Below are 26,568 nucleotides of genomic sequence, written 5' to 3'. Positions count from 1 at the left end.
ACACGGTGGGGTTTGGAGGGGTGGGAGGAGCTTGAGATAAGGAGGAATTGCGAAGAATGGGATTGATGGATGTGCTATAGTGGACTATTTGGATGAAGGAGGGGCGATGTATGAATGCATATGCAGACTGGGGCAGAAATCAGTGTCAATGGCTTGCTTCTTAGCAGTGGCCTGCCGATAATGTGATGCACTTTGATCTTCTTGCAATATGCGCGTAGCGTTGTAGTGATGTAAGAACATAGAAGGGATTGCCAGGTTGTCAATGCATAGCCAAGAGCGTAGATCATTACTACACCTGAGAGACGCAAGTCAACCTCAGCATGTCTTCTATATTAGCTACAAGAACAAGTATGCGCACCGCATATACATGAAGACAACCTTAAAGCCTGCTAAATACAAGCGACGGAAAATGAACATGATCGTGCCTACAGCCAGGTCACCGATAGCCCGCCCGTCGTAATGACCATACAATATCCCATGATAGCACTATGTACAAGAAAGACGCATCAAAAAGTTAAGAGAATGAGTTGGACTGCTCTCAGCAAGACATCTTGGATTTCAATTTTCGTTCTTCATATTTCCGTCTTCAGCAAGATAAATTCCAAAACCTCGCCTCAACCCTGAGAATCTCAAGGAATCCCCATGTGCAATAGCTCCTCCCAAAGCTTGTTGAAGTCGTCCCAGGTCAGATTCGAGGCTTCCTCGGGGGTAGTCCTTGCATAGACGATGTGCGCGTAGTTAGCACCTTCCGAGTTTCGCTTTGAGAGTCGCGAAAGCAGAATGCAAGTAGCCTGAAGAGGCGAGATGAACGTTGGATCCAGCTCGTTGCACGATGAAATAATTCTTGCCAACAACTCAACGTCATCCTTGTATAAAACATGGGGAGCGCTTTGGCTAAAGTCCATCAGACCCCTGTACCGTATCACCAAATTTTTAGCAATGGGAGTCGAGGCGATTTTGAGGCATGTCTCTAATAGGACGTCGGCGTATTTCGTGGCCTGCGGCGTAAAGCGAGGATCGAAGATATACCCCTTTGGTATGTTGTGAAGTATGTAGATTTTGACGCAATCTGATAGATATTTCCAGTTCTCCCAGGTGGAGGAATCGTCCTTAGGAGGATAAGGGAGTTTAAGATTGACAAGGTCTTGTAAATGCCATTTCTTGAGCTTTTCCCTGACTTGAACGTACCACTGATGCACACTGTCCATGGTCAGGTCAAAGTCGATTTTATCTGCTAGTATTTCGTCTTCTGACGTGCTGATTTTCCGGACGATTTCCCCATTGATGCGGCGTGCCTGTGTATATTCCATGATTATGGGATGAAGAAGGATGGTGCAAATCACAGACTGTGAGAGAAAAGAGTAAATGGATGATAGATGCCATATTCTGGGAAATTAAGTTGATTAGAATGCATAGCCTCAACTAGTAGAACGGGTTGATTCAATGCTCACTACTAGGCTGCTCGGGAATTGCCTGTTTAGAGTTGGGATGCTTCTAGATTGACTGCAGGGAATCTCCTGTCCTTCACCGAGCCTTTGCCAGTGACCTTATAGCTGCAGGGAATGCAATGTGGAGTCCGGGGCATTTCATCATGGTCAGTAGGTCATCTGCACACGGTGATCATCCGACCAGCGTGGCATCGAAGCTGGCATAGCATATAAAGAAGTCTCGAAGCAGCTATCAGGGAATTTCCGGTCATTTCCTTTCAATATCTTAGCCCATACACAGTCACCAGTGGCAGTTGCACTCCTCCAGACAAGTGAAGACCAAAACTTACCAGTGACACGGTGTTTGTAGATTACCCTTTTGGGATCGTTCAGGCTATACTTCCCGATCATCTGATTGCCGCCCGCTGATTGGTCTCCGCTTCAGCATCAATTTTACTCTCTTCGGCAATCCACTTTTTTCTCCGTCCCGATTCTATCCATCCATCTCTTTCATCCTTATCCTTCCTCTCCTCTCCTCCTCCCCTTGGACATCCTCCCTCCCTCCATCACCGCCAACCATGTCCAAGGCCACCTTCGCGGCCATCGCCGCCGCCAGTGCCGCCACGGGCGCCGGTCTGACGGCTCTCTTCTACTCTCCTCGACCCCAACCACAACAGCAGCAGCAACCACTCCCCCAACAACAACTCCCTCCTCACCCTCCGACCACCACCTCCTCCTCCAAACTCCCCGCCCCTCAACCCGCCGCTCCCTCTCTCGCCCCCAAACCCACCCCGACCAGCGGCTTCCCCGTCGACCCAGCCGGCATCTACCAATATGGCTTCCCCGGTCCGGTAGCCGACACTCTCCTCTCGGCGCCCCTAGCCGGCGCCTACGACCGTCGCACACGCAACCCATCCTGGGTGGCCGAACACATCACCCCACAGTCTCTGGCGCAAAAGAACGCCGACCGCAAGGGCAGCACATTCTTCGAAGACACCACGATCCCGCCGCTATTCCGCGCCAAACTGTCCGACTACTTCCGCTCCGGCTACGACCGCGGCCACCAGGTGCCCGCCGCGGACGCCAAATGGTCGCAGGACGCCATGGACGCGACCTTCGCGCTGTCGAACATGTGTCCGCAGGTCGGCGAGGGGTTCAACCGCGACTACTGGGCCCACTTTGAGGAGTTTTGCCGTGACTTGACGAAGAAGTACCCCTCCGTGCGCGTGGTTACTGGTCCTCTTTACTTGCCGCACCGCGATCAGGATGGAAAGTGGCGTGTCTCGTATGAGGTTATTGGAAACCCACCGAATGTTGCTGTCCCGACCCACTTCTACAAGGTCGTGTATGCGGAGGAGGGCCCCGCTACGGCGGGTAAGGTTGCGCTGGGTGCGTTTGTGCTCCCTAATGCTAGGATCTCGAATGATAAGCGCTTGACGGAGTTTGAGGTGCCGCTTGAGGCTGTCGAGCGGGCTAGTGGTCTGGAGTTTGCGGCCAAGTTGGATGCTGGCCGCAGGAAGAGACTGTGTCAGGAGGTTAAGTGTGATGTTGTCGTGAGGGAGTTTAACAATGCCAGCAAGAAGAAATAGATCTGGTTTGGTGGTGTAGAGTGAGATATGGAGGGTTTGTGGATAGTGAGTTGGAAGGGAGGGGGTTTCCTTCATTTGTATTTTAGACTTATCATTATTCCCTTTGCATGGCCAGGGATATCCTTAGGTCGATTTCGGCTCTGTATAGATTGACATTGCATCTATATATGTATACATATTGATCGCACATGATGTGTTTTACCCGGGTCGTATAGATATAGATATAGATATATAGCCATAGCGCTGTCTAGGCAGTCTGTTGATAACCCAACTTCTGCGCCCCAGCGCGGCTTTTATCCACACACACTGAACCCAGCATCAAACCACTCACCAACTCCACGCCAATACTGACTTGTAAGCAGACCATATCAACACTGAAAGGCAACCCCCGACTTAGTTGCAACATTCCCGCCTCTCCCCGCAAACCCTGTCCCTTCGGAGCTCACCTCCACCAAGCCAGGCCGGATACCCTCCTTATCCTTCTTTTTCTTCTTCCCCGACGACGCGGAATCCTTGTTACTGTCATTTGACGGCGTAACATCCGTCTCGCAGACGTAGCATAGAATTCGCCCATGTAGGGCAGCGGTCTGCTCCTGTTCTTCTTTCGAGGCGTGTGGGTCCGGTGCATCGTGCGGAGTCATGAATTTGTTGACGCATGGTTGGCAAATGACATGGCCGCAGGGTTTCGTTACTGGATGTAGTAGAATTAGGTTAGTATTCGCGTTGAGGCAATATGCGGTGGGTAAGGCGGTAATCATACGCATTGCTTTGAGCCCGTTCGTCAGTGTTTTCTTGCAGCTTGGGCAGACACGGGCCGGGGAGCCATCGGAGGTCTTTTCTTCGGTGAAGTGCACCTCGACTAAGGATTTGAGGGAGTAGCTGTGGCGGTTGGAGTCGGTAGAAGCAGGGCAAATGGGTGTTAGTTTAATGGTTTTGTTGGCGGCGATTTCGTTCGGGTCGGTGGTGGGTGTGAGCGAGGGGACCCAAAAGGATGGGAGGGCTGATTTATTTGCTTCCTGGGGATGGTCAGTGAGCTTCTTACCAAGGGGGGTTTGACAATAGTAGTAGACCTTTTCTTTCTTCAACTCATCCCTCAGGCGTTCCTGCTCCTCGCGCGCAATTCTAGCCATCTCTTTATCATCCAACTCAAACACCTTCTTCCGCTTCCCGTCCACTTCTACCTCTCGCGCTTTGAAAGCAGCCAATGCTTCTGTAGTATCTGCTTTCCGTTTCTTGGAGCTCTCGTCATTCTGTGATTGGCTTGACCCGTTGTTTTTCTTCGCTGCTGCATCTAACCCCATGCTCACTAGTTCAAAATCACGGAGTTCCCGTGTTCGCGCTTCATCTAATGCCCGCTCCTCCTCTTCTGCAAGACGCTTTTTGGCTTCATCGCGTTCCTTTTCAAGGCGCTTAATCTCCTGTCGCTGGGCGAGAAGGTCGCTGATGGCGCATTCGCGACAGAAGAGATCTCCGTTGGTGGCGCAGGCGACGACGGGTTCCCGCGCCGGGTGTAGGCAGAGTCGACACGAGCCGAATGGGAGGAAAGAGTCGCGGCCGATGACGCCGCGTTTGGTGCCCCAGCTTGATTTGAGGAGATCGCGCTCGTAGGAGGTAAAGTGTGGAAGAGAGGTGTTGCGCTTAGAGTGCGCCATGGTGGTGATTCTCTGCGGGGGAGGTGGATTGGTTGATGTGAGGTTATGGATGGAGCATCGGCGAGGGAGAAGATATTGCGGAGTGGGGATCGGAGGTCGGAGGGTCGGTGCGGAGTAAGTTATGTGGGTAGATGAGGGGATGAAGCTTCCGGTAACACCAATTCAGATATTCAGCGAGTTAGATATGTGACAAGTCAAGCCAATGGCTAGCATAAAGCAAAACAAGATGGTCAAGAGGGGAGTTCAGTTGAAGGAAAGTTGAAGCTGGAGAAATCGTGGCCGACGCGATTATGTCATGCCGTCACATGCTATCCATCCATCCCACAGTTCCATCTCTTTCTCTTTCTTTGCTTGTCCAACTCGTTTCACAGAGGAGATACAACATAGAATTGAGACACCGATTGAATCTAACAGAGGAGGGACTTTATGTATCGTTAGCAGCCATGATAATCAAGAACAATCCAATTGAAACATGTGCGAAGGAGAGAGCAATGTCACAGTCCTGAATCCCCTCATTTGATGGGCTTGTGACAGCCACAGCAGAGATAACATTCACGCTTTCTCGGCCTTCCGTGGTTTTCTTTTTTCCTGGGATGCCCTTTGGTATGGGCGTTATGATAGGTTCGCCGCTATCATAGCGAGCACGTCAGTACTCATTATGCTTTGGGTCAAATCTGAGATGAGACACTCACCAGCATTCTGTCCCTCATATACTCTCCCACCAGGCCTGTCTCATTGAGGATGCTCCAACACACATCAAAGAAGTCCTTCTCTGGGTCGGTGCAGTCGGGGTTGCGGTTAGCTGGCCCTTTCCGTGGTTTCTCTGGCTTCTTGGGCCGTCTTTTTCTCGGGGCACTCTTTGCCTTAGCCAGAGCCGGATCGACCTCGATATCTTTGAACCCTGCACTTGCTGCCTTTTGAAACACCGCTTCTGCCTCCTCAAACCCTATTTCCATAGCCTCTAGGACCTCATCCCACCAGCTGCCAGCCATATCTTCTAGGGTCAAAGATTTCGTGGTTTCAACGATGCAGGCGGGCTCAGTGGCCCCAGTATCCTGCGCGTGTGGGCCGGCCACAGAAGCAGCTGGGAATTTGGAACTGGTAGAGTCTGCGTTGGTCATGTTGGAGGTTGACGCGTTTTCCCATACAGGTTGATCACATTCACTGCAGGTGTCAGATCCCCACGGACCTTCTTTGTTCTCTATTGTGGTCTTGTTTGCACCCATTTGCCCGTAATGTGTCGTAATCATGTCAAGCTCGTATGTTTCATCAGTGTCTTCTTCCTGTTGGTGCTCGGTATATCCGTGGTCACTAAAGTGAACCTCTTCTTCAGGATAGTCAAACATGCTCATAGGAAGGAAGACGCCGCCGTCATCGTTATCCACCTGGCTTCCAGGACCGTTGCTGAAGACTTTCTCACTTTCCTCTTCACAATAGTCTCCATATTCGGCCTCATACTCGTCATCTCGCTCAACCGTTTCTATCCAGGACTCGGAATCTCGTACGGGGCTATCGCTATAATCAACGGTTTCCCACGAGTTCGTCCCGTCATCAGAGACTTCGGGTCCAACAGCATACTCAGTCGAGTCATCCATGGCTTTCCCGTAGCCGGTCATTCCAGCTTCACGATCATCTGCAGTATGTCCCTCGAACTCTCCATCCTCACTATCAAGCGCAGCATCAAACATCGGAGGATCCGAAAGTATAACAACCGGGGGTTCTAAAATAGACTCAAGAGCTGCGCAAATCAGTTGATGACCTTTCCAACATCTCCAATGCTCCAGAAAGACCAAATGATTTGCTAGAACACTCACCTAACCGCTTCCTCACCTCAGGTGGCGGACATTCCCACCCTCTCCGCACTGAATCGACGTACTCATCCACAGCAAGACAAATTCCCCGGACCAGTAAGATGAACAAAACACTGACAATCCTACTCAACCAGCCAGTCCCCAAGTATGTGTCAAAACCTGCCAACAACAACGACAACGATAACAACCTGGTCAGCACGTAACGTAACCTCATACAAAGCAACCCACACTCGCACGTAGGACGCAAAAAGAAACGAATAAGAGGAATTAAAAAATGAAAGTAAAACCCACGTATCGCCAAACCCAGACACGACCTGCCAATCTTATAGCCATAATATCCCACCACGCAAACCCAGTACCCTGCGCAAACGGACCAAAGACTGATCGGATATACCAAAATGGCAACCACGAGCACCTTGGCTTTTATCATGGCGTGTCGGATGTTATTTCGAGGCCATTGTTTGAGTCGAGATGGCCGCGTGTAGAAGGAAGTCGTGTTTCTCGGTAGGAGAACTTTGAGTAGTAAGTGGTGATAGATAGTCTGGACGTAAGTACTAGGTAGGCAACTACTCATCCAGCACCACTACCAACACACAAAAACAATAGAAAAGGGTAGTAGCAACGATTCAAAATCCAATTTTCAAAAGTAAGAAAAAAAAAATCAACTTACAATGAAAAAGAAAACAAAACCAACGCAAAAGATACTACTACTACTACTACTACTACTACTACTACTACTACTACTACTACTACTACTACTACTACTACTACTACTACTACTACTACTACTACTACTACTACTACTACATCCACAGTGGAACGCAGTCACTCTCCAGCACCCACCAGACCCTTCTACAACCCAGACAGCTAGTAAATATGCATCCCTCCCTAGCCCTACCCCATCTAGACACAACAGATGATCAACAATCCACAGCACCCATCCCCTTCGACACAATTTTTTTTTGGGATTTTACACAGCTTTAAGGAGTCCAATAGTCGGGTTCCAAACCCTTGTTATGAATGAGACGAGAGGGTACTATACACCTTGCTTGCATTTGCATGTTCTTTCCATCATCCAATTCTAGAACCACTACTATCTTGCAGCTTTGCGATGGTATATAGCACAGATATACTATCAATGTACCTAACGTGCTATATTTCCCATTTCATGTAAGCGTTGAGTTGCGTTGAGGTCATGCTGGGTGAATGAATGATTAGTAGTGGATAGAATATATAGTACTATATTCAGCGTTGTTGGTATCACCAGGTGAAGGCAGGGATTAGGATAGTCAAGTATTTAGTACCTTGGCTCTACGGTGAATTGTTAACTTGACTAAGGTGCTGGTTAGGGCTGGGTTACCAAGATTCAACCTCTTTTCAATTTTGTAACAGTGAATGAGGTAGCTGAAGCTGTTGTTTCTGGTTCATTTGGTTAGTAGTTCTTATTATAGTTATGCATTGAATGCGTATTTAGTAGTTGTGCTAGAAGTATATATTGAGACATGTATCTCATACATCAATTTTACATACTATCAGAAAGCCCATGCTAGTCATGGTGCTACCGTGTACGAGGTATAACTAGAAGCCAGATCTATTTTGATCCTCAAGCTAGAAGCATCTTTCATAACTAGCTAGCTCCTACATACGAATCCAACAATTCTCCAATGCCATATCACGCCAAACATAATCGCCAGAGAGATCTCATGCACTGGTATCTCGAGTTCAACATGACAGAAGAAAAACAAAACAAGCAGTACCATGACATTTTTCCGCCCAAGTGCCTTACTCGAACACAATGCATAGAAATCCAGCCAGAGAACGACCCATCCGGAAGATCCAACAGAGACAAGAAAATAGTAAAGAAAAACTGAAAATGTGGTATCAAGGTCGTAACGGCGCCGGACTCGGTCTATTTGCGGAGTCCGCGCGCAGAAAAATCTATCAAGTTGAACCGGGGGACACAAAAGGAGAAGATGGGTAACGTCAGAGCTCTAAAGCATATAAGAGGTAATAGTAATACGAGACGGTAGAGAAAGGCAAGATGCAATGAAATGGATTCAAAATGAAAGATGATGTGGGGTATAAAATAAGTCAGTCGTAAGATAATGAGAACGAAGAAGATTTTAGACGGGTCTTGACAAGGGTGAGTTGAGAAGATATTTTTTTCTTGGTTTCCCTTGAAATTATCCGCTCTTTTTATGCGTTGACAGCTTGCTCGGGTGTGGCAGTAAGTTTTTTGGGCGTGGTCTCGTCGACGGCATTGCTATCTTCGTTCAAAGAGGATTGGTCGGGATCGGCGGTGACGAAGGAGTTTTCAGTGTGTTTGGAGCTCGACTCGAAACCATCGTCGCTTTTGGCCTTCTGGACCTGGCTATAGAGATTTTCTGACTCTTCGACGAAATGCGCACTATTTCTGGTGCCTGGACTCAAACTACGCAGGGAGTGCGGTTGGCCGGGGTGCAATGACCCTGAGGTGATCGAGTCCGCACTACTGGTGATAGCTGGATCGGACATTCTCGGCTCTTCCGATGGAGTGGGCTTCCGAAGTTTGAGCCGTTCCTCGGGGGGCATATTCTGCCACTCGCTTCCAAAGGTGATAATTGAAGCCTTTTTGCCATGAACAGTAAAGCTAGCAGACTTGCGCGACAAGCCTTCGCCTTCACGCGCTCCTTGGCCGTCCTCGTGCGCGCCTGCGGCGGAAGCCGGGTCGCGAGGTTTCTTGCTGCGAGGGAGATGACCGTGGTGCACACCAGGCGCATCCCGGAGAGTCCGGTGAAGACTGCGGCGTATCCGACTGGAACGGTCCATTTGAGTTGTCTCTTGGGTGTCGATCTGCTTCTGATCAATATCGCCTTCCTTGATGACAAGGGATTGTCTCTTGGTCTGAGGAGAGGTGTTCACCTCCAGCAAACCCGCCTCGCGAAGCACGCGCTCTTCGCCATCGTCAAAGCTTCCGGGGGAAGTGATTTTGGAGGCACGTGAAGCCAAACTGGAGACATCTAGCTTGCTGGCAGCACTGAGCACAGAGGCTTCCCGGGTCAGTCGGTTTGACGGCTCGGGAGAAGAAGACTTTGTACGCTCCTTGAGATCTTCTACCGAGAGTCGTCTACCAATCCGAGAAGCGGCCTCGGATGACGCGAAGGATGCAGGAATGCTCGGTCTGCGCAAGTCTTCTGCCGCAGGCTGTGGTGCCGGTGGTTCGCAGATGGATGGAGGCTTAATAGACTCAGGGTGCGGCGAAGGCGGCGCCATCTCTTTGATCGGTGATGCTAGTTTCTCTGGCACTGCTTCATCCTCCGTTTCCTTGGACTCGGGGGAGGTGGTATCCGCAGGAATCTGTAGCTGCAAACGCTTTTGCTCGGTCAAAGATGGTGTCTCCGCGTCCCCTTCACCCAAGTCGCGAACGAGAACTTCGCGGTAGCATCTGGTACGCCAGATATCCTGCCTCACCCACTTGAGCTTGGCAGCCATGCGCCCCGCAGCCATGATCACGCTCTCCCGCGCCCTGGAGTGCACCGGAGTCAGAACCTGCAGATGCCTAGCGTTCCTGAGCAGATCGTCAAGCTGTCGCTGGCTGACGAAAAGTTTCTCATTGGCCTCTCGGATCTTCTGGCGCATCAGATGTCCCCGCGCGACGATTAGGTCTTCCCCCATATCTGCCTCGGGGTTTGGCGACGGCGGTTCCTTTTCGTTGAGAGAAACACTAGAGCCCCGGCGGCTCATTCGATTTCGCTGCGCTTCGTAGTCAGTAGCCATCATGCCCTTGCTCCGGACGCCAGTGGTTCGAAAGGCTGCGGCATAATTGAGCTTGGCCAGCCAATCATTCATATCCGACTCGCTATTGGCTAAGAATACTTCCTCCAAAGCGTTGTGCCGAACAAAGACAAATGCATGCTTGTGCTTCTTATAACCGCTGTCGATCAAAGACACTGCATCATCAGTTTGCATGATCCCATCAGGTTTGAAGTCGGTCAAAGGCGGTTTGAATACAACAGCTCGACGGCGACCTTCTTTGTGATGGGACTCCTCTTGGTGCATCAATGACTTCACCCAGTTGACGTCCCTGAAAAAGTAGAGCTTCGAGAACGTTAAGAGGGCACCCCATTCTTGCCATGGGGATCGAGCCTTCTTTTTCTTCGGATCTTTGCGCCAAAGCAATCCGACCTTGGCTACTTTGATATCCACCAGGCCTGGGTTGGAATCTATCGGGTTTTCCATACTCGAAGGCATAAATGCATCAGGCCGTGAACGCAGGGAGACAATCTGCAGCACAGCGGCTTTGGAAAAGGCACGATGGAGGTTCTCAATATCTGGCGGTCCATCCGTTCCATTACAGCGATACGGATCGTCCAGGTTCATCACATCCTTGAGACTTGGTCGAAGAGAGTCGAGTTTTCCATCCATGATCAAGGTGTATGGATCAACAGGCTCTCTGCTAGATCGACCAAGGTGGTCGGAGCTGGCCGTCTTGAACAATGTTCGGCGAGGCTTTGGAAGGTGGCGGCCGTTGGGATTCGTGTCCTCGATGCGAATGAAGGGTGTGTAGGAGATGTTCTCATAGAAGCACTCCAAGATATCTTCTGAAATGCCTTCTCCACGGGTATTTTTGACATAGTCTGGTTTCTGCATCTTCCGTTTATTATTCTTGTTGAAGACGTCCGTGTGTAAGATCAGGATCGAAAACGCAATAAAATATGCCTGGTCTGCAAAGGACAGGAGTTAGAGTATTCCATAATGTGGGTGCTAAGGTGACATACCAGTACTCGCAAAGATACCCGGATTACACTCATGGTATCGGTCAGCGAAGCTCTGGAGGAAACGGTCGATTTGCTGGGTCTCCTTTGGTAGTTCCACTTCCATCAATAGCTTCCGAATGGCCATATCGATCGGATCACCAAAGAAGGAGAATCCTCTCATGTACTTGCGCAGAGCGTTCTTGTAGAACTCATCGTTCGATTGAGAGAGTACACTGGCAATTACACTCTTGGGTACGGTTGCCTCAAGCCGCTCCAAATACGTAGTCGGGGTATCACCTTCCTGTCTTTCTGGGTAAGAAGGCGACTTGGTGACCGGAGTCTCCGCGCCCCTGGCCGCAGGAGACCCACTCCTGGGGAACGGGGGCTCCGAGTTCTGCCGCAGCCGCTGTGGGATGTTGAATATATCGCCAAAACTTTTCCGTCCACTCGTTGAAGTAGACGTTCGTCCAGACGAAGTGAGGTGGGGCGACTGTTGCGGCTCATTGTCCCGGATATTGGCCAAAGAATCCAACGTAGATGAGCGAGCCCGCGTGGTAGGCGGCTTACGTGTCCGAATGGATGGCGTTGAATGGCTTGAATGAGCGGAATTTGCCGAGTCCTTTCTCAACAGAGGGGGCCGAGGAGAGGAGACACCAGCTGAGGAGCGCGACGGCGACGGCAGTGGAGAGACGTGATCCCGGTCATGATCATCGGAAACATCCGACGTGGGAATCGAAGAGTCCGGTATCGACTTGGGCGCACGTCCATTGAGCGACTGCGAAGCTGTTGGCTTGGGGGGCAAGGGAAAGAGGGGTCCCTTGTTCCTCTTCAAGCGAGGCATACGGAATCGTTTTGTGCTGGAAATTGAACCCTCGCTCGTTGGAATTCCACGCGAGGCCGAAGAGCCATGATCCCCACGATCTTGATCAGAACGGGATGACTCGGAAAACCGTGCATCTGTCACAGAAGAGCGATGGGAGTCACCAGGTTGATCACGACCACTGCTCCGTATGGATGTAGTCGATAGACGACCCGGTTCCTCGCCGCTAACTCGAGACTCTGGTCGGCCTGGATTCACCGTCTGCGACCCCGTCGAGCCCTGGGCAGTATGCCTGGATTTCCCATTGATTGTGGACTGTTGTGGGGGGATTTCTTCCACCGTCGGGGTTTTCGAATCGGGGAACAGTTTGAATTTGTTCTTTCGCTTTACCGGCTCCTCGAGTTCATGGCTTGTCGGCGCGGTCGTGATGATTGTAGCTATAAAGCGCAGAGGCATTGAAAGGTCAGTCAACAAAGCCAAATTGTCGGGCGGGAAACAAGAGGTGCGAAAGTCGTAGACTCTGAGATGATGAATGACTTACGCGGAGGCAAGGATGGCACAGGAGGGATCTCCTGCTCTGCTTTAGCGTACGACTTGGACAATTGCGGGTCCGACGCATGACGAAGCCTCATGAAACTGAAACGGTTCATGCGCCAATTCGGGCCGCTGCCCGGCAACAGTGAGTTCCCAGTGTTTCTGGGCTTCACGGTGGGTTCTTCAGCGCGACTGCGACTTTGTGTGAGGCTAGGACCATCAGCCCTATAGTCGTCGTTGTGCTCGGCGTCATCTGGACCAGCCAGCGATGGTGACCGTGGAGCAGATTCGGAATGTCTAGGGGCAAGGGCGGTCGTCGAGAGCGTCGGACGAGGCAGCTGTTCGCTGTGACGGGATTGCGGTGGATCGTACAGATAGCTCCGTCGTTTGGCTTCGTTGTCGGAGGAGCCGAGGCGCAGTGCTTTCCAATGCATAGTGACGACGATTTCCAGGAATAGTGTTTTATGTAATCCTGCAGCGCAGCGTGCTTGAGAGACCCATCCGATACTGCTCGATTGATACTTGGCGATCGTCCCACAGCGGTAGGTATAACACGGCTTCAGTCGGATTTGCGATCGGAGTTATGGCGACGGCAAGCTCTGGGGGGGATTTGAGCGAATATGTCACCGGTCGGGCAGACCAATTTGCATCGCGAACCAGCGGAAGGGGAGAGTGAGGCAGGGGAAAAGTTGGCAGCGCAAGGAGGTGGGGGCAAGATCGCTGGGCGGAGGAGCGCAGGTCGTTTAGAAAAAGGGGGGGTGGTGTAAAGGAGGTGGAGGTCGTCAATCACCAACGCGAAAAAGCAGTGATCCGAAAATATCGTAATGGTCGCCAATTGAAGACGGTCACATCGCCAGGTGCGAGGTCGATGGAAAGGGTTATGGAGGAGAGAGGGAGGCCGCGTTGAGAATTCCGGGCGGGCGTGGAGAGATTCAAGGCAGGGCAGGGCAGGTGAGGGGACCAAGTAAACCACAACCACAAACTACTTAACTAGTAGTTAGTTAGCAGTAGTGAACAGTACTACTTAGTACTGTTAAAACGCAGTCCCGAAGAGAGCCAAGGAGGGGCAGAGCAAAAAACTTTCGAAGTAAAGTAGTAATAGTAATGATAGGGCGATAGAAATGAAGAGAAAAATTAATGCATAGAATTGGGAAAGGAAGAAGTTGAAAGACTGAAGGAATGGAATGAGTGGAAACCCCGGGGGGTGGTGGTTGGCAGGAGGGCTAACTAAGAATCACGGCCAGGCAAGAGAGAGAGCCGAGACAAGACGGAACAGCGATGATGCTGCTGGGGTTCACTTTCCACTGCTGCTGACGACGGAGAGATTCCAGAAATAGTGGAGTTGGTTTCTGTTGGACTTTCTCTTTCCCATTTTCAACCAACCACACGTGCGCTCGCTCTTGTTTACTGTGGATGTCTTTTGTTTTTTTTTAGTCTTTTAGTATTTTAGTGTTTCCTTTTCAGCCCGTCAGCCTCCCTTTACTGTGATGGTTCTTTTTTTTTTTTTTTTATTTTTTTTTGTCGCGATTTTGACTGGCATGTCAATTAAATTAATTATAAGCTCTATTACATTTTCCATGCCATCCATGTATCTATGTACGTATCTGGCTTGTGTTCTTCAACCAGGGGTTATCCTTACATGAATCATGTACCACCTCCATCAACACACTACACAAACACTATTCTTAAGAACAATTGTAAATAGCACTCAATGTCTTTCATTGCTCTAAATATGTCTACGATCGGGTGTGGTCTGCAGAACCTCGGATCGTTTCCCAGTGGATTTGTTTCTATCTATAACTTCCAAACAGCCCCTAGATACCCTCATCCGGAGTAACCAGACTAGTTCCTTCACTAGTAGCCAAAGTGGCAGTATGGGGGGGAAATTAATTCCTGGCCGCAAAGAGCTGGCTGGTTCCCCTTCCGCAGTTCCCTCCCGCCTTATGCTGATCGCAGGACCCTCGACTCGCCCTTGACACAACCCTGACAGCCAGACCCTGTATGTATGTAAGTCTCTGTTGTTGTGTGGAAACCACGAATGAAACTATAGACCGGGAAATAAGGAAGAAAGCTGCAAGGCGGCAGCGATGGAGCTGCAAGTTGCACACGCATCCCCAGCCATGCAGCCACGTGACCGGGGTCTGGCCACGTCAGGCCCCAAGGCCATGACCACCGCTGGCGTCATCTCCGGCTATCCTTTTCGCCCGCCAGATCCGCCGCCCAATTGTCGCCCCCATCGCCCTTTTTCGTCTGTCCGGTCAAACTTGATTTGCATCATCTTGGCTGCCGCTGGATGCCGGGAGGCCAAGTCTTTGTTCTTCTAGGCATCTGCGTTCCTTTCAATTGGATCAGTTAGGAACTTCTGCAGTTTGTCTGGATGTCGGTATCCTGACTCTTTCGAACCAAGGTTCGGATTAGGAACGGAACCGCATCTTGCTCATAACTTACTGACTTCAGCTCACTAAGGTATTTTTATTTATTGATGTTTCTCGAATTCTATCCATGAAATCCCACGTAGTGCATACTGGAGTTAATCCGTGCTCGATGATGCCGGGGATATATAGAACTTTGCATGTTCCGCTCGTTTCATATCTGGAGACTGGGATTTATGTAAGCTGATATTTGAGGTATCAAGATACCGAAACTAGTAATATTGATACACAATGCATCTCCGAGCAGTATACCACCTTCGTCGATAGATCGAGAGCTTCAAACTCATCATGACGACATATAATTGCTCAGCACAGCTAGCCAAATTGGTGTGGCAACATCGACAAACTATGCAAGCAATGCTTGGAGAGTAGTAGGGATACCGCTTTATCATATAAGGCCATGTTCGCAGGGCCAGACAGAAGCCCGGAAGCTGCAACTCTGGCTCTTGGGACCAAGTATGAGTACGATCCCTTTGCTTCGTCTTTCTGGGAGGGATTGAGTCTGACACGTACGATGATATGGCTGTACGGCCACACAGACGACGCTGGGTGGACTCCTGTGGGGAACGGTCTAGACCATCAAGATCAGTCACGGTCTCGACTTTCATCCACTGATTGTGGTGTACCAGCTTCTATAGGTAGAGTCCCTCCTTCACCACACAACCAGCATAGGATGTCTGGAGAATTGTAAGCAAATGAGCCTCACAAAGAGTGTCCCATCACGTCCCATTTGAGTCCGATCCATGAAAACCTCTGATCTTAGCGAGGCATGTTAACCGTCGTGAAAAGCCCAGATAGCGAATCCGAGAAGATGCCTTCATAGTTATAGTGTACGATAGTTTGACTGTCAGTCACTCTGTATCTACCATAGCCTTCGTCTTCTGGTGACACCTTCATGGATCATCAGAGGCATGCTATGTGTGGTCCTGTCGAGCCAGGTAAGGCTTTGCGAACTGCTAGTGCCAAGACACCCGCACAGCCCTTGTATCAGAGGAACCTTTCTCTCACTAAATATACCTGTAGACTCTTCTTGTTTGATGCCTTCTGGGACACTACATACAGAAAGAGAGAAGTGTTCGGAAGAGCAGAAGCGCAGACATCCTTGCCTAATCCGGAATGGCGGGTCAGCGGAGCCAACCGGGGCGTGACATGGCCACTAGTCCTAGAATGGTTAGAAGCACTGACTGTCCGCAGCTGTAAGCTAGTCGGAACAGGAATAGTTCCCGGGCCATCCAATGCGGGCATCCATTCGATCCTCTCCAAACTTCAATTATGGCTGCATTCGCCCTCGCCGACTTAGCCTAATCTTCGATCGTGGTCCTTTTAAGTGCTAGACTAGCTCTTGTCCAGCTCGTGGTGGCTGCAGAAATTATACCTCGGCATCTCTATCACCTTCTGTTCAAGCGTGTGCTGACTATGGCACAATTTCTTCTATGCTATATCTCAGCCTTCTTCATGTAAGGTTCAACTCTCCGACTCAGTGAAAGAGTCAGTTATACAAAGTTTACTACTCTATAGAAATTGAAGATGAAATGAAGCCAAGTTCAGCCGATTATTGATTCCAGAGTTCGAATACTTGGTAGTATTCCTGGTATTGTGGGGAGACAGTCCAGGTGCAGCCATAATTCATGCCTGAGGCATACAGCACCGCCTCGTCTCCACTCCTACTTACCCTTACCAAGTCACACCCACCATTCCTTCCGTCTCGGTCTCTCTCTCTCCTCTCTCTAACTCACTGCTCTCGTGCACCACTTCTCTTCCCTCTGACTCCATCCTTCTCCATCTGTTCCCTGTCAAACTTCTGTCTGTCTTTTTAGGTTTTCTGAAGGAGATGACTCGGTAACTACTATATAACCCTGGCGTACTCAACATCCAATATGCGTCACCTCTTATCACTGCTCGTGCTTCTGATCGCATCGGCCGCCCTGGTCTCCGCCGTCCCCGCCGGCTCCATTATCACTCCACAACCACCCGTCGAACCCGTTCACCTTCTCTCTTCCCAGCCTTCTGATCCCCGAAGGCCATGGACTCGCCTCCGTGACTGGGTTATCGAGTCCATATGGGGCATTGAAAAACCCGCTTCTCGTCGATTCCCACTCAACGATTCCCCGCGCAATCGCTCTCCTCCCTCCCGGATCCTGGCGCGCTACGGTAGTGACGTCGTACTTCGTTTCAGCCTGCGCGATCACGATGAGGCCGAAGCACTGGCCCAGGCCGCAGACATTCTATTCCTGGACGTATGGGCGTCTACTCCAGCATTCGTAGATATCCGGCTGGCCGAGGAAGTCGTAAGTGGATTATCCTTCCGTCCGCATCTGCCTGGTGACTGATGACTGATTCGCTGTGACCCTCGCATTAGATCCCCTCGTTATTGGGCTTACTACCAAATTCCCTCCAGACTGCATATACCCCCCTGATAGAAAACTTGGCAGAGAGAATCTATACGACCTATCCATCGAAAAAGCCCATAGGGCTTGAAGGACAATCCGGATTTGCGCCCTCAAATCGGCCTGCGCCGAAATTTGGCGACCTTTTCTTCCACGAGTATCAGCCTCTGTCCGTCATTGTTCCATGGATGCGCCTACTAGCTTCCATGTTTCCATCACATGTGCGCATGATTAGCATTGGAGTATCTTACGAGGGTCGCGAAATTCCCGCCCTCCGACTGAGCGCAGGCAGCTCCACCGCGGCGTCAGGCCCTCGTAAAACCATCATCGTCACGGGTGGTAGCCATGCTCGCGAATGGATCGGCACCTCAACCGTAAACCATGTCATGTACACTCTCATTACGAAGTACGGGAAATCCAAGGCCGTCACCCGCCTTCTACAGGACTTTGACTGGGTCATGATCCCCACGATCAATCCCGACGGCTATGTCTATACCTGGGAGACGGACCGACTATGGCGCAAGAATCGACAGCGAACCAGCCTACGCTTCTGTCCCGGGATCGACCTTGACCGCGCCTGGGGCTTCGAATGGGATGGCGGTCGGACCCGCGCGAACCCTTGTTCCGAAAATTATGCTGGAGACGAGCCTTTCGAGGGCATGGAAGCACAGCAATTGGCACAGTGGGCGCTCAATGAGACGCAAAACAACAATGCTGACATCGTGAGCTTCCTTGACCTTCACTCTTACTCTCAAACAATTCTCTATCCCTTCTCCTACTCCTGCTCGTCGATACCCCCAACACTTGAGACCCTGGAAGAACTAGGCCTAGGCCTAGCCAAGGCTATTCGTTACGCGACTCACGAAGTCTACGATGTCACATCCGCCTGCGAAGGCATCGTCACTGCCAGTGCGGCAGACACCAACCCCGGGCGATTCTTCCCCATTGGCGGCAACTCTGGTGGCAGTGCCTTAGACTGGTTCTACCACCAAGTGCACGCGACCTTTTCGTATCAGATCAAGCTTCGTGATCGCGGGAGCTACGGGTTCCTCCTCCCTTCCGAACACATCATTCCCACCGGCAAGGAGATCTACAATGTCGTTCTGAAGCTAGGATCCTTCCTCATCGGGGGCGACTCATTCGACGTCGATTGGGAATCAGAACTCTTCGATCTGTCAAAGGAGGAGTCGGATCTGGACACCCGCTATCCAAACTCTAATGACCGCTCCCCGGCATATCTACACAACGCCAACGACCCAGTACCTCACACCGGCGAGGACGAAGACGCGGACGAAGACGCGGACGAAGACGAGGAATGGGTGATTGTGGAGGAAGAGGACTTTGAAGACGATAATGACGAAGAAGAGAAGGAAGATGCATATTGGGCCACCGAACACACATTCGAATTCCGGCGACGACGCTGACGATGAACAAACAAACTAATTAAACCTATTTATATGACTCCCCACCCATATACTCTCCTTTTGATGACGATCAATAACGACTAATGACGGCTTTGCGGGACTGATGGACATGTTTATCATGTTCTGTCTATCAAATCTCCCTTACATCTTAGATAGTGTCTTTTCCACGTGCCTATAGCCTATACCGCTTAGGTGTGTTCTCTACATAATTAAACACAGAGTAATTCAATGAATCGTCCTACCAAGTATTGGACCCGAGTAACTAATCATGTTTCAATTATACTGTAATGTATCTAATCGGCAAAAAACTGGAAATTAACTCTCATATAATCAACTTCACTGCACTATTTACCCAGGTGCCGTGTATCATGATTATCGTCATACATTCATTCGTTAGGTATCTTTCCGATGCATGTAATGAACCCCCGCCGGGCAATTTTTTAGATCAAGTAGCCTAACACACGAACATCATCCTTCATCTAGTAAGAATGAGCCTTTCGCATCCCTGACGCCCAGCAGCGAGAAGTACAAGAAAACAAAAGCGGAAGAGAAGAAATGCATAAGGGGAAAATAGAACAAAACTAGAACAACCACGCCACAAACTTCCGATAAAACCACCCAGCCTTGCCCTCCGTCTCCTCCTTAATAGCCTCCCGGCGATAATACTCCTCCTCCATCCGGTCCACGACATCCTTGCCCGTGAACAAATCTGCCTCGTACGGGCTAACTCCTTTACATCTCGTGACAAGCTTATACCCGAAGATGAGAATCAAGTATAAGGGGATTCCCAAATATGCCGTAATAAAGGTCTTGTAATCAAAGTTACCCCATTTCTTGTTGTGAGTGAAACAGTCGTAGCTCTTGGTAAGACAGATGATGATACAGAAGACCAGGGCGACGTAGGAGCCCGCGGTGCCAAGGGGGGCGCGGTACGCCAGGTCCGATACCGGGATGTTTTGGGCCTTGCGCGCGCGCACAAAGTAGATGTGTGTTACGAGGAGGGAGATCCAAGTGAGGAGGCCGAAGATGGTGACCAGGTCGACGAAGTAGCGGAAGATGGTTTTAGAGTCGCTGGAGACGTTCATGTAGGCGATACATGCGATGCAGGCGCAGAGGATGAGGGCGTAGACGGGGACGCCGCGACGGTCGGTTTTGGAGAGGAATTTGGGAGCTTTGCCTTCTTTAGAGAGGCCGTAGATGGTTCGGGTTGCAATGTAAAGGTCTGAGTTGGCGGCGGAGAAGACGAAGAGGAGGATGCAGGCGTTGAGGATGTGAGGGAGGACGGGGATTCCTGCTAGCTGGATGGCCACGACGAAGGGGGAGGCCGCGGCGGAGCTGGATTGGTTCGTGGCGAAGATGAGTTCCTTGGAGTTGTAGGGAACCAGGGTGCCGACGAGTAGTACGGAAAGAATGTAGAATACAACGATGCGGAAGAAGGTGAGTTTGATGGCCTTGGGGATGCTCTTGCGGGGATTTTCAGCTTCGCCCACCGTCACACCCACGAGCTCGGTGCCGAGGTAGGCAAAGGTGGCGGAGACCATGGTGGCCCAGAAAGCGTAGAAGCGGCCGGCTGGGCCATCATCGATGTAAGTGTTGAAGGCGCCGGGATCTTTCCAGTAGCGGAACCCTTTGCGGTCATGATCGGGTCCACCACCGAGCATGAGGATAAAAGAGAGGAGGATGATACCCAGGATGACGATAACCTTGAACGAGGAGAGCCAGAACTCGAACTCGCCAAAAAAGCGGACTCCAAAGTAGTTTATGGTGACAATCAGAACAAGGAATATGGTTATCCAAACACCTGCGTTGACTCGGCTTGTGTCTATCCAGTAGGATATCACGAGTGCGCCAGCAGTGAGTTGATTGGGTGTGACAATGATGTATTTGAACCAGTAGCTGTGCAAGAAGCCCGAGTCAGCGGTGGCACTAGAGAGAATAGGCTAAAGCGAGGGTAAAGGGAGGTTCGTACGTCCAACCAAGCGCGAAGCCAAGAGCAGGGTCACAGAATCGCACAGCGTAACCTGTAAAGCCGGATGACAATGGGAGCCAGGCAGCCATTTCTCCCAGGCCGCACATGACAAGGTATACAACAAAGCCAACAACCGAGTAGGATATGAGGATAGAGGCGGGCTGTGCGAGTCAGATCAATAGATTCTATGCGAGTTGTTATGGAGTACTTACACCAGCCCTAGACAACTGATTAGCGTGGGACAAAACTGCAAGTGACGGTCCGACTTACTTTGCGAGAGCAGATCCAGTTCCTATGATGAGACCTGTGCCAATTGCACCCCCAATGGCTATCATGGAGATATGGCGAGCCTTCAAGGCACGATGCAGATCATGGTCGCCAGGAGCAGCCTCAACGGTATCCTCGCCGCTGCCATAATCCGTCACGTATTGTCGTTTCTCGGTGGGCATGTCGGCGGAGCCATCTTCTCTGATGCCCATTTCTTGAAGTGAGACGCAATCGCTGCACCGCAATGAAAAGAGCGAGAGAGCTAACGAGATTAAACGCGATGATCGGGGAACGTCTGCACAGCGCAACGGGATGGGGGGTTGTGTGAGGAGGAGCAGCTGAGGGGAAGGAATGAGGAGAAGAAAAAGGAAAAAAAGAAGAGGGCAAGTGAAAGGAAGGCAAAGCAAACATACTCGGCCTGGGTATTTTCCAAGTAAAAGTTACTACTGCTACAATTAATCCCTACTAGATACTAGATCCATCTCTACCCCATACTCCATTTAGGTTACTAAGTACCTAGCCTCAGCCACCGTACCGTTACGAGGATAAATCCAGGTCACCTGGTTCAGGGTAGCATCGGTCAGATCATCTCCATCGGGTCCTTTTCTCGATCAGAGCCCAAAGTTGGAAGTAATCAGTCGCGATCTGATGCCGCCATGACGATACACAAAGTCCACCATTGGCCGGGTTGAGAGCGGACGGGCTTGGCGAAGCATAACAGAAACCAGTTCTTATCTTGCCAAAGATACGCAGTAACCACCCAGCGCTCGTTGTCTAGTGGCAGACTCAGCTGTCGCCCATGGGACAGGTGCCATTTTCCCCTTAAGATGCACCGGGATTGACCGAAATGCCATCCCCGCGGGGCACGCACATGGCTTGGCGGCCTTGGCGGCACCCCCGACGGCGAATATCTGTTACCTAACTGCCCGGCTTGCCAAGAGCCATATCAGGCGGGGTTGGCGATAAGTTGATATCCTCTCCGTTCCCTGCGATGTTTTATTACTACTTGTGCTTACTACTTACTTATCAGCTCGTGATTTTCGAGGGTCAAGACTTATCGTCTCCCGTCTTTGTCTTTGACTAGTTAGCTGTCCGTAATTCAACTGAGTAGGATTGGTTTACTCGACGGTTAAAGCCGGCTTCCTTCGCCAGCCACCCGGTCTAGTCTCGAACATTTCAAGGTAGCGCCATTGGAAAAGTCAATCTGTGTGGCTTGAATGCCGAGATGCTCAGCTCAATTTCCCATCAACTCCATCCCGAGGCTCCATGTCTATCATCCAATCGTCTCCATCAAGTACTCCCGGTCCTCACTACTCTGAACAAGATCATAGAACAACCCCTCCTTCCTTAATAGCTCAGCCGGTGACCCCATCTCGGCAATCTTCCCTTCACTCATAGCAATCACCTTGTCAAACGAGCTGATTCTCCTCAGTCGATGCGCAACCACGATCAATGTCCCGCTAAACTGGCTCCTCATAGTATCCTGAATCCACCGATCCGTCTCATCATCTACTGCTGAAGTAGCCTCATCGAGGATGATGATCTTGGGATTACTGATCAATATCCGTGCCAGACAGAGGAGCTGTCGTTGACCTTGGGACATGTTGGCTCCTCCAGCACTTATCCGCGAGTCAAGTGTGAAGAGTCCAGAGTCTTCATCTTCCGGGTCATCCCTGAGCAACTTGACGCGCTGTAAGGCATCATTGAGTCTGTCTTCTGAAGTTTGATGGCTGTAATCTAAATTAGATCGCACGGTTCCGGAGAACAGTACTGGATCTTGAGGAATAAATGCGATTCGTGATCGGAGGGTCCGGAGTGCCAGGGTGGTTATGTCAATGCCGTCAACAACTATTGAACCATGCTGGGGTTCAATTAGACGCAACAGGGCCAGTGTTAGTGACGATTTCCCGGCTCCAGTCCGACCTACGATGCCAACTCTTTCATGACCCTTCACACTGAACGACACGTCTTCCAGAACAAGTGGGAGCCCCGGTGCGTAGGAAGCGCCAAGTGATTTGACCTCAATATTCCCGAGCGATGGCCAGTTGTTAGGGGCTTCGCAGCCACCTTGCTTTTCTGGCTCCAGCTCGGTGTACGCTATAATGTTTCCTGCTGAGTTCATGTAGGTTTCAAGCATCCCAAAATTATTGATGGCCTTGAACATAGCCTGGGATAACTGCATAGAATAGCTGAGGCAGTAGCCGATCCAAAATGCATCGGCTGCAGAAGTTGACAACAGGATAATACCCGTGCCAATGCTGAAAATAACGCCGATGAGAGACATTTGAAGACTAAGCCAGCGGTTAAATATGAAGAAGTATCTTCTAGCCGTAGACAATCTATCAATGTGCCCATGCATATGTGCAGCTAGCCGATCTGATGCACCAAAGGCCCGGATCGTCATGACCCCTGCTGCAGAGGATGTAAATTGTTCAAGTATAGCAGCAGTTGCTTCCGAGTCGGCTCGTTTGACGGTCGTCCGTGCTTTTATATAGAGCTTGCTAACTTTTGTACACCAGTAGAGGAGAGTCAATGTCAGCAGACTCATATACTTAGACGTATTGAACCTGAATAAATCAGCGAACAATTTTGGTTTCCTGTAAAGATGCATCTTACCCCACACACACAATCAACATCATCTTAACAAAGTTGTCCGCAAATTCAGACATGGTGACCAAAACATAATCATCAACATTTTTGGCATCAACAGTGAGCCGCCTGAGTATCTCTCCAATAGGTGTGCTATCGAGCCAGTGTAGGGGCATTCGGAGGACTCTAAACGTAGCCGCGCGGAACAGTGATCGAGAGGCACGTAAGGACCCGGAATAGGCATGCAGGTTGAATAGAAATTCCAAAAGTACGGTCGTCGTAGAAGTCAGCAGATAAAGGTAGAGATACTGCGTCCACCCGCCCTTCGAACCTGGAGTAACTGGTGGGACATCTGTCCCTAAGCTGATGGACTCAGGACGTGACGAATTAATGCGTCCCCAAGTCCTCGTCGTCAACGAGCCCAGAAGCTGTTTGGTGACGAGGCCCAGAAGATATATGATAGTGAACCACAGTCCACCTGCTACGGTGAAATATATATCATATACCTTTGCGTCTGTACGCGCGTCAAGACCTTTGCTTTTTGCCAGCGTGGTTGCACGCTCTTTCGATTTCTCCTGTCTGGGAAGGTCAGCTGTCATGGAGTTACCAGTTTCGACTTCATTCTGCTTCTCCACAACGAATTCAGCTCCTTCTGCGTATTTTGCAGTTTGATTTTCTACATGGACAATACAGTTTGCTTCTGGCAGGCACAGAGATACCTGGTGAGTAACTAGGATCCGCGTGCGGCCTCTGCAAAGGGCACCGGTGAGTGCCTTGCATATATCCCTGGATACATGAGCATCAAGAGAAGCAAATATGTCATCGAGTATCAATGTCTCTGCACTTGAGTATAGTGCTCTAGCAAGCGCAAGTCTCGCGCGTTGGCCTCCACTAAGCTTGACACCCCGGAGGCCAATCTGGGTCTCGTCGCCCTTCGGCAAGGCAGCAAGGTCGGGATATAGTGCACAGGCTTTCAATACTTCCTCATACTTCTTGTCGTCTATTGGATTCCCAAAGAGAATATTTTCTTTTATTGTGGTGTTCTGAAGCCACGGAGTTTGCGATACGAATGCAACTGATTGCCCTTCAGCCATCGATGGGGCTTTGATAGTACCGCCCAGGAGGTCAACCTCTCCAATAATTGCAGCAAGTAACAGACTTTTTCCTGATCCTGTCTTTCCATATATTATGCTGAGCTCACCAGCGCGAAAATTCACATTGATTTGGCTCAGAGAAAAGCGATGCTGTTGCAACAAATCGGAAGGCCACGAAATGGTCGCATTATGAAATGAAATATGGCCGGATGGGCTAGGAGTAAGCACTGTCTTGTGTTCTGGTCTTCTCAAATAATTCTCTATGCGGCTCCCATTGGACCTGGCTTCGAAATAATCATTGAATACAACAGGAAGAAACCCCAGTGTTGATTGAAGATGGGGCAAAAGCTCAGTCATGGGGAAAAGAATGGAGGGGGAAATTGAGCTTGTGGTGTATGCGTAGATAAAGATTGAAGCCGCGGCGACAATAAATGGGGACGCAACGCTCCATACAGATCTTACGTTCTTTGCAACAAAGACCCTGCGTAGCTGTTTAAGCTCATCCTGTCGTAAGGTATCCAAACGGTCCTCCCACTGCGCTTCTGAAGCAGAGAACTTGATCTGTCGAAGCGCATACATGAGTTCGTTGATTGCTTTGGTCTTCTTATCTCTTGCTGCAGCAAGATGCTTTTGTGCCATGCGCTCCTGCTTGATAACGAATGTATGAAGCGGTACGCTTATCGCAGTAACAACCAAGGCAGCAAGGGTACCCTGCCATCCAACTAGTTGTACTAGAAATAGCACAGCAAAAAGAAATCTGGATAATGTGGCTGGTATATAGTGGTTGACAGCTGTGAATTTACTGAGAGAAGCACTGTCGGACGAAATGAGATTAATGGCTTCAGGTTTCTCAACTTTAGGACTTTGGGGGTCTTTAGAATCTTTCATCTTTAGCGCTTTGGCAAAGATTGCCATGATCAGTTGTGCCCTGACAGGAATTGCCATTTCAGACCACTGTATCCACAGTAGATGGTGGTGAAGTAGGGTTTGGCATAAGCACGATAGAGCAATCCCTATCAGCCAAAACCAAGCATCGTGCCTTGATTCAGGCTGTTCTTCCAGACTCCTCAAAAGCCGCATGACACAATAAGGAGACACAAATGTGACGAGAGATCTTGTAAGCATTATAATCCATTGTTTGGCGAAACCGGCAAAGCGGTCATATAATATGCGGTACCACAACGAAGTCTTCGAGGTTGCTACCTGAAGAAGTGACTGGCTTTGCGACCGAGTATAATAGTCTAGAGCAGGGAGTTTATCAAGCTTCACATTATTGCCAGCTAGATGCAGGGCACCTGTGCACCAATGCATAGTATACCTATGGAATGCCGAGGAACTATTTTCGAGGTCCACAGCTCTGCCATCTGGCGTAAAGAGATGTGGCCGACGAGGCAAAAACAGCTGGGTGATTGTCAGGCCAATCGCTGCGTAGACTTGCAAAGACAGGGATGATGGTGAAAACAAGAGACTGCTACCTGCTGGAGGATCCGAAAGACAGAGCGAAGAGAGTATGAGCGCTGCTAGTAGGGATCCTCGTAGCCCAATGGTGTAAATCATTTGGGGATTCTCTGTGTAGTGAAGTTGGAAACTATGCAATGTAATGAGAATCTACTCAAGCGTTAGTCTCCCTGGCAGCTCTGCCAAATCTTATCGCGAAGAAACTTGCCCACAAAAGCTTGCTCCAATGGAGTAGACTCAATTTAGCTGAGGGTAAGAAGGACTGGAGGAATATCACTCGATCATCCGCAACGTCTGTAACAGCTGCTGCAAGTCCCAGGCATGAGAGGAACGAAGTCATGGATACCAGTAGCCGAATGCGGGCGTTATAGGCTGCCTC

At 50.2% G+C, this 26,568-nt stretch overlaps 9 protein-coding genes across 9 annotated transcripts; 3 read left to right on the top strand and 6 right to left on the bottom strand.

The window, feature by feature from the left end:
- Positions 1-388: 388 nt before the first annotated feature.
- Positions 389-1,492, bottom strand: BO83DRAFT_368183 (uncharacterized protein). The gene is made up of 2 exons (XM_025529807.1): positions 1,452-1,492; positions 389-1,360 (listed from the first exon to the last, which is right to left on the bottom strand). The coding sequence occupies exon 2, from the start codon at positions 1,308-1,310 to the stop codon at positions 630-632; it is 681 nt and encodes a 226-aa protein (XP_025384308.1). The 5' UTR covers positions 1,311-1,360; positions 1,452-1,492; the 3' UTR covers positions 389-629.
- A 220-nt stretch (positions 1,493-1,712) lies between these two features.
- Positions 1,713-3,202, top strand: BO83DRAFT_381498 (DNA/RNA non-specific endonuclease). Its single transcript, XM_025532006.1, has one exon. The coding sequence runs from the start codon at positions 2,006-2,008 to the stop codon at positions 3,014-3,016; it is 1,011 nt and encodes a 336-aa protein (XP_025384307.1). The 5' UTR covers positions 1,713-2,005; the 3' UTR covers positions 3,017-3,202.
- On the bottom strand, positions 3,201-4,813 carry BO83DRAFT_121750 (putative RING finger domain protein). Its single transcript, XM_025526031.1, has 2 exons — positions 3,777-4,813; positions 3,201-3,707 (listed from the first exon to the last, which is right to left on the bottom strand). The coding sequence occupies exons 1-2, from the start codon at positions 4,666-4,668 to the stop codon at positions 3,385-3,387; spliced, it is 1,215 nt and encodes a 404-aa protein (XP_025384306.1). The 5' UTR covers positions 4,669-4,813; the 3' UTR covers positions 3,201-3,384.
- A 217-nt stretch (positions 4,814-5,030) lies between these two features.
- On the bottom strand, positions 5,031-6,609 carry BO83DRAFT_345242 (uncharacterized protein). The gene is made up of 2 exons (XM_025528742.1): positions 6,483-6,609; positions 5,031-6,406 (listed from the first exon to the last, which is right to left on the bottom strand). Exon 2 carries the CDS (start codon positions 6,354-6,356, stop codon positions 5,337-5,339), a length of 1,020 nt encoding a protein of 339 aa, XP_025384305.1. The 5' UTR covers positions 6,357-6,406; positions 6,483-6,609; the 3' UTR covers positions 5,031-5,336.
- A 1,958-nt stretch (positions 6,610-8,567) lies between these two features.
- On the bottom strand, positions 8,568-13,378 carry BO83DRAFT_121735 (Arf family guanine nucleotide exchange factor SYT1). The gene is made up of 3 exons (XM_025526030.1): positions 12,577-13,378; positions 11,237-12,472; positions 8,568-11,182 (listed from the first exon to the last, which is right to left on the bottom strand). Exons 1-3 carry the CDS (start codon positions 13,001-13,003, stop codon positions 8,676-8,678), a joined length of 4,170 nt encoding a protein of 1,389 aa, XP_025384304.1. The 5' UTR covers positions 13,004-13,378; the 3' UTR covers positions 8,568-8,675.
- Positions 13,379-14,997: 1,619 nt separating this feature from the next.
- BO83DRAFT_381493 (uncharacterized protein) lies at positions 14,998-16,028 on the top strand. Its single transcript, XM_025532005.1, has one exon. The coding sequence runs from the start codon at positions 15,402-15,404 to the stop codon at positions 15,690-15,692; it is 291 nt and encodes a 96-aa protein (XP_025384303.1). The 5' UTR covers positions 14,998-15,401; the 3' UTR covers positions 15,693-16,028.
- Positions 16,029-16,702: 674 nt separating this feature from the next.
- Positions 16,703-19,062, top strand: BO83DRAFT_440369 (M14 family metallopeptidase). Its single transcript, XM_025536254.1, has 2 exons — positions 16,703-17,289; positions 17,361-19,062. The coding sequence occupies exons 1-2, from the start codon at positions 16,879-16,881 to the stop codon at positions 18,810-18,812; spliced, it is 1,863 nt and encodes a 620-aa protein (XP_025384302.1). The 5' UTR covers positions 16,703-16,878; the 3' UTR covers positions 18,813-19,062.
- Positions 19,063-19,179: 117 nt separating this feature from the next.
- BO83DRAFT_368168 (dicarboxylic amino acid permease agtA) lies at positions 19,180-21,457 on the bottom strand. Its single transcript, XM_025529806.1, has 4 exons — positions 21,052-21,457; positions 20,994-21,000; positions 20,782-20,942; positions 19,180-20,708 (listed from the first exon to the last, which is right to left on the bottom strand). The coding sequence occupies exons 1-4, from the start codon at positions 21,258-21,260 to the stop codon at positions 19,394-19,396; spliced, it is 1,692 nt and encodes a 563-aa protein (XP_025384301.1). The 5' UTR covers positions 21,261-21,457; the 3' UTR covers positions 19,180-19,393.
- Positions 21,458-22,137: 680 nt separating this feature from the next.
- BO83DRAFT_368166 (P-loop containing nucleoside triphosphate hydrolase protein) lies at positions 22,138-26,446 on the bottom strand. Its single transcript, XM_025529805.1, has 2 exons — positions 23,665-26,446; positions 22,138-23,615 (listed from the first exon to the last, which is right to left on the bottom strand). Exons 1-2 carry the CDS (start codon positions 26,286-26,288, stop codon positions 22,322-22,324), a joined length of 3,918 nt encoding a protein of 1,305 aa, XP_025384300.1. The 5' UTR covers positions 26,289-26,446; the 3' UTR covers positions 22,138-22,321.
- Positions 26,447-26,568: the final 122 nt, after the last annotated feature.

This window comes from Aspergillus eucalypticola (genome assembly GCF_003184535.1).
Source record: "Aspergillus eucalypticola CBS 122712 chromosome Unknown BO83scaffold_28, whole genome shotgun sequence".
Lineage (NCBI taxonomy): Eukaryota > Fungi > Ascomycota > Eurotiomycetes > Eurotiales > Aspergillaceae > Aspergillus > Aspergillus eucalypticola.
The sequence above is the reverse complement of the archived record's forward strand: the minus strand, read 5'-3'. Positions and strand labels throughout refer to the sequence as shown.